Consider the following 5347-nt stretch of genomic DNA (forward strand, 5'->3'; position numbering starts at 1 on the left):
ATAATTATATAATAATAATGGTAACAAAATGTACAGGAAAACACAAAATTCAAGGGACATGTGCACGCAACACCACACAGGCCAATGGGATTTAAACGCTGCAATTTGTAAACGAAAAAAATGTCGTTGAAGTGGGACTCATAAAAAAGACCACCCCTGCATCCTGGGACTCATTTAATTGAAAACCTATTTACATCACTGCTGTAGACTAATGGTATTTTGTCTCTCTCTCTCTGTCTCTGTGAGTGTTTAAGGGCGAGAACCCCTTTTGGTGTTGGCATTATGTTTATGCTTTAGCTATTGAAAAATAGCAGATCTACGAGCTTGTAGGTCTGCTATTTTTGAAAAATCGAAATGAACGACTGACATAGAAACATAGCTTTTTTAGAAAACTGTCAGGATGTAGAAGACATTTTTAGAATCTGATCTCGGGTCGAAATGGGTTAACCAGTATTGCAAACTAATGGTATTTTCTCCCTCTCTCTCTCTCTCTCTCTCTCTCTCTCTCAGACCTCCAGCCCTGTGAGCTTCTCTTGCATGGAAACCCTTCGTCCGCGGCAGCAGCAGCCTCCTCCTCCTCCTCCTCCTCCTCCCTCCGCTAGTAGAGCAGCTCGGTGCCAACATGGCGGGATGAGCAACGCTCAGCAGCAGCAGCGCTGAGAACGATGGCCAAAAAGCAAGACGCCTCCCGCACGCCCACCTTCAACCTGGTGGTGGTGGGCCTGTCGGGCACGGAGAAGGACAAGGGCCAGTGCGGCGTGGGCAAGTCGTGCCTGTGCAACCGCTTCGTGCGGCCGAGCGCCGACGACTTCCACCTGGACCACACCTCGGTGCTCAGCACCAGCGACTTCGGCGGCCGCGTGGTCAACAACGACCACTTCCTGTTCTGGGGCGAGGCGTCGCGGCGCACGGCGGAGGACGGCGGCGGCGCCGACCTCCACCTGCACGTGACGGAGCAGACGGAGTTCATCGACGACCAGACCTTCCAGCCGCACCGCAGCACCGCGCTGCAGCCCTACGTCAAGCGGGCGGCCGCCGCCAAGCTGGCCTCGGCCGAGAAGCTCATGTACTTCTGCACCGACCAGCTGGGCCTGGAGCAGGACTTTGAGCAGAAGCAGATGCCCGAGGGCAAGCTGACGGTGGACGGCTTCCTGCTGTGCGTGGACGTCTCGCGGGGCATGAACCGCAGCTTCGAGGACCAGATGAAGTTCGTCACCAACCTCTACAACCAGCTGGCCAAGACCAAGAAGGCCGTCGTCATCGCGCTCACCAAGTGCGACGAGGGCGTGGAGCGCTACATCAAGGACTCGCACACCTTCGCGCTCGCCAAGAAGAACCTGCAGGTGGTGGAGACGTCGGCGCGCTCCAACGTCAACGTGGACCTGGCCTTCCTCACGCTCGTCCAGCTGATCGACAAGAGCCGGGGGAAGCACAAGATCATCCCCTACTTCGAGGCGCTGAAGCAGCAGAGCCAGCAGATCGCCTCGGCCAAGGACCGCTACGAGTGGCTGGTCAGCCGCATCGTCAAGAGCCACAACGAGACCTGGCCCGACACGCAGCGGCGCATGCAGACCTCCGGGGAGTACAAGGAGTACGTGTTCCTGGAGGGCACGGCCAAGGCCAAGAAGCTCTTCCAGCAGCACGTCCACCGGCTCAAGCAGGAGCACATCGAGAAGCGCCGGCGGGCCTACCTGGGCACGCTGCCCCAGGCCCTGTCCGTGCTGGCCCCCGAGCTGGACGAGATCGACCACCTGAGCTGGTCCGGCGTGCAGAAGGTCCTGGAGACCAAGCGGGACTTCTCCCAGTGGTTCGTGGTGCTGGACGACACCCCGTGGGAGACCACGCCGCACATCGACGCCGCGGAGGACGACCGCATCCCCCAGGACCTCCTGGAGACGCCGGCGGCCCAGGGCGTCTACGAGGCCCACCTGGAGACGCTGCGGAACGAGCGCCGGCGGGCGGAGATGCGCTGGGAGTTCAAGGAGAAGCTGAGCGTCTCGCCGTTCGTCACGGCGGGCAAGCCCTGGGAGGAGGCCCGGAGCTTCATCATGAACGAGGACTTCTACCACTGGCTGGACGAGGCCGAGTACCTGGACATCTACAACAAGCACCAGAAGGAGATCATCGACCGCGCCAAGGAGGACTTCCAGGAGCTGCTGCTGGAGTACTCGGAGCTCTTCTACGAGCTGGAGGTGGACGCCAAGCCCAGCAAGGAGAAGATGGGCGCCATCCAGGAGGCGCTGGGCGAGGAGCAGCGCTTCAAGGCCCTGCAGAAGCTGCAGGCGGAGCGCGACGCCCTGGTGCTGAAGCACGTCCACTTCGTCTACCACCCCACCAAGGACACGTGCCCCAACAGCCCGCACTGCGTGGACAGCAAGCTGGAGCAGATCCTGGCCTCCCGGTTCCCCACGCGCTACGCCTCCTCCTCCTCGTCGGACGGCGGCTCCTCCAGAGGGGACGGCGGAGGAGGAGGAGGAGGAGGAGGAGGAGGAGGAGGCCCCAGGGCCGACCGGATCAACCTGGTCATCCTGGGGAAGGACGGCCTGGCCAGAGAGATGGCCAACGAGATCCGGGCGCTGTGCACCGGCGACGACCGCTACGTCCTGGAGGGGCGGCTGTACGAGCTGGCCCTGCGGCCCATCGAGGGCAACGTGCGTCTGCCCGTCAACTCCTTCCACACGCCCACCTTCGCGCCGCACGGCGTCCTCTGCCTCTACAACTCCAAGGAGTCGCTGCAGTACGTCCTGGACAGCCTGGAGAGGCTCCGGGAGTCGACTCTGGGCCGGCGGGAGAGGGACAGGGAGAACAGCCTCATGGCGACGCTCCCGCTGTCCCTGCTGCTGGTCACCAAGCGGGGCGTGGGCTCCATCGGGGACATCGGAGGGGAGACGGCCCAGACGCTCATCCACCAGGGCCAGCAGGCGGCCGGGAAGCTGCAGTGCGCCTACCTGGACCCCGCGTCGCCCGGCGCGGGCTACGGCGGGCGCAACGTCAACGAGAGGCAGATCAACGCCACGCTGCGGAGCCTGCTGGAGTCCCGGAGGAGCCCGCAGGGGAGCAGCTCCCCTCCCCCCCCGCCTACGCCCCTCCTCCTCCCCTCCTCCTCGCTCTCGCTCCTCCGAGACCCCCAGCCCCCCAGCCCGGAGGCCGACCTGCGCATCGTCATGTGCCTGATGTGCGGCGACACGTACGACCTGGAGCAGCTCCTGGCCCCCTTCCTGCTGCCGCAGCACTGCCGGCCGGCCTCGGGCGGCCTGGGAGGCCTCGCCGCCGGCACCTCCGTCCTGCTGGAGCTGGACGTGGGCGGCCAGCGGCAGAGCGTGGAGCTCTCCCTGCTCTCCTTCCACTCCTCCTTCTCCCTCCGCAAGAGCTCCCTGGTGCACGGCTACATCGCCGTGTACTCGGCGCGCCGCAAGGCCTCCATGGAGACGCTGTGCGCCTTCCTGTGCGAGGTGCAGGACATCGTGCCCGTGCAGCTGCTGGCCGTGGCCGAGAGCCAGATGGAGCTGACGGACTCGGAGTCGGCGCGGGAGGCGGTGGGCCAGGGCGAGGAGCTGGCCCGCGAGATCCAGGCGCGCTTCGACGCGGTGGTCTGCGGCCACGGCGGCGTGGTGGGCGGCCTCCACAAGATGGAGCTCTTCCAGCCGTTCCTCCGGGAGGTGGCGGAGAAGTGCACCGTGGTGGAGGCCACGCACATGTACGACCACGTGGCGGCCTCCGCCGCCGCCGGCGAGAGCGTCAGCCCGCTGCGCTGCGGCTCGCCCAGCCCGGTCAGCGCCGCGCTGCTGCTGGACTCGGAGGACGACGGGTACGACCCGTACCCGGGTACCACTCTGCTGCGGGAGGACGGCAAGCTCCACCCCTCCTCCGACCTGGAGTCCGCGGCGAGCGACGCCTTCTCCGTCATCTCTGAGATCGGCGCGTTCGAGAGCAAGCTCAACAACAAGGTGCCGCCGCAGGTGAAGCCCAAGCCCGTCCGCAAGGTCAACCTGGGACCCTACATGGAGCAGCAGGGAGGAGGAGGAGGAGGCTCCCACCGGCGCTCCGTGTCCCAGGCGGTGACGTGGGCGCCGGGCGTGGGCGACGGCGGCGGCGGCTACGACCCCTCGGACTACGCCGAGCCCATGGACGCCGTGAGCAAGCCGCCGCGGCCCTCGGAGGAGGAGACCATCTACTCGGTGCCCCACGACAGCACGCAGGGCAAGATCATCACCATCCGCAACGCCGGCGTGAGGGGCCTCCACGCCAACGCCAACGGCAGCGGCGGAGGCAACGGCTCGGACAGCGAGGCCGACAGCGGCTCGCTGGAGCGCCGGCGGAAGCTGTCGGCCGCCGGCGGGGCTCTGATGAAGCCCCGGCTCTACCGGGACCGCTCCAAGAGGCTGGGCAAGTTCAGCAGCTTCAGGACCAGCTTCTCCATCGGCAGCGACGACGAGATGGGGGGTGGGGGGCCGGGAGGGCCCAAGGCCGGCCAGGAGGAGGGGCTGGGAGGAGGAGGGGCCCACAAGGACAACTCCATCAACGAGGAGAGCGAGGACCCCAAGAGGAGGAACATCCTCAGGAGCCTGCGCAGGACCACGAAGGTTAGTGATGTCGCCTATAACCCATTTTAGGGCGGGGAACCCCCTTTTGGTGTTGGCGTTATGCTATGCTTTAGCTATTGAAAAACAGCAGATCTACAAGCTTGTAGGTCTGCTATTTTTTGAAAAATCGAACAACGAAACATGGCTTTTTGAGAAAACTGTCATTTTCAAATGATGCGAAGTGGTCGATGGTGTGGATCAAGCTTTTTTTTTTTGAAAACTCCCCGTACACGTCTCGTCTCGTCTGTGATGTGATTGGCATTTTAACCCATTCTGACCTGAGATCAGATTCATACGAGGATTCCGCCGGACACACACTGGTCTGATGAACCCATTCTGACCTGAGATCAGATTCTAAAAATGTCAGTCGCTCTTCGATTTTTCAAAAATAGCAGACCTACAAGCTCGTATCGCGCCACTCGGTGGCGCGATATGAGCTTGTAGATCTGCTATTTTTAAATAGCTAAAGCATAACATGATGCTGACACCAAAATGGGTGCCCGGTCGGAATGGGTTAAACTGAGAAAGGAGAGCGGTATATGCAGTGTGTTGTGTATGGAATAGAGTTGCGTGTGTGATGCGCTTTTGCGATTTTTGTGACTGGTCGGCGGACAGAAAGTTCTGTAGTCGGATAGACAATATTTTAATGAATAGTACCAACGCAGTATGCCGTGTTTGTGTGTGTGTGTGTGTGTGTGTGTGTGTGTGTGTGTGTGTGTGTGTGTGTGTGTGTGTGTGTGTGTGTGTGTGTGTGTGTGTGTGTG

General features: G+C 62.1%; 1 protein-coding gene across 1 annotated transcript in view; it reads left to right on the forward strand.

Moving 5' to 3' along the window:
- Positions 1-665: 665 nt before the first annotated feature.
- The window catches only part of arhgap35a (Rho GTPase activating protein 35a), a gene marked incomplete at its 5' end in the record, with an annotated part of 46662 nt that continues 41980 nt past the window's right edge, over positions 666-5347 (forward strand). Inside the window, one exon of the mRNA XM_083773545.1 lies at positions 666-4583. Within this exon, the coding sequence (XP_083629671.1) occupies positions 666-4583 (3918 nt within the window). The remainder of the gene's footprint in view (positions 4584-5347) is intronic.

This window comes from Protomyctophum parallelum, assembly GCF_964188405.1.
Source record: "Protomyctophum parallelum genome assembly, chromosome: 9".
NCBI classification, from domain to species: domain Eukaryota; kingdom Metazoa; phylum Chordata; class Actinopteri; order Myctophiformes; family Myctophidae; genus Protomyctophum; species Protomyctophum parallelum.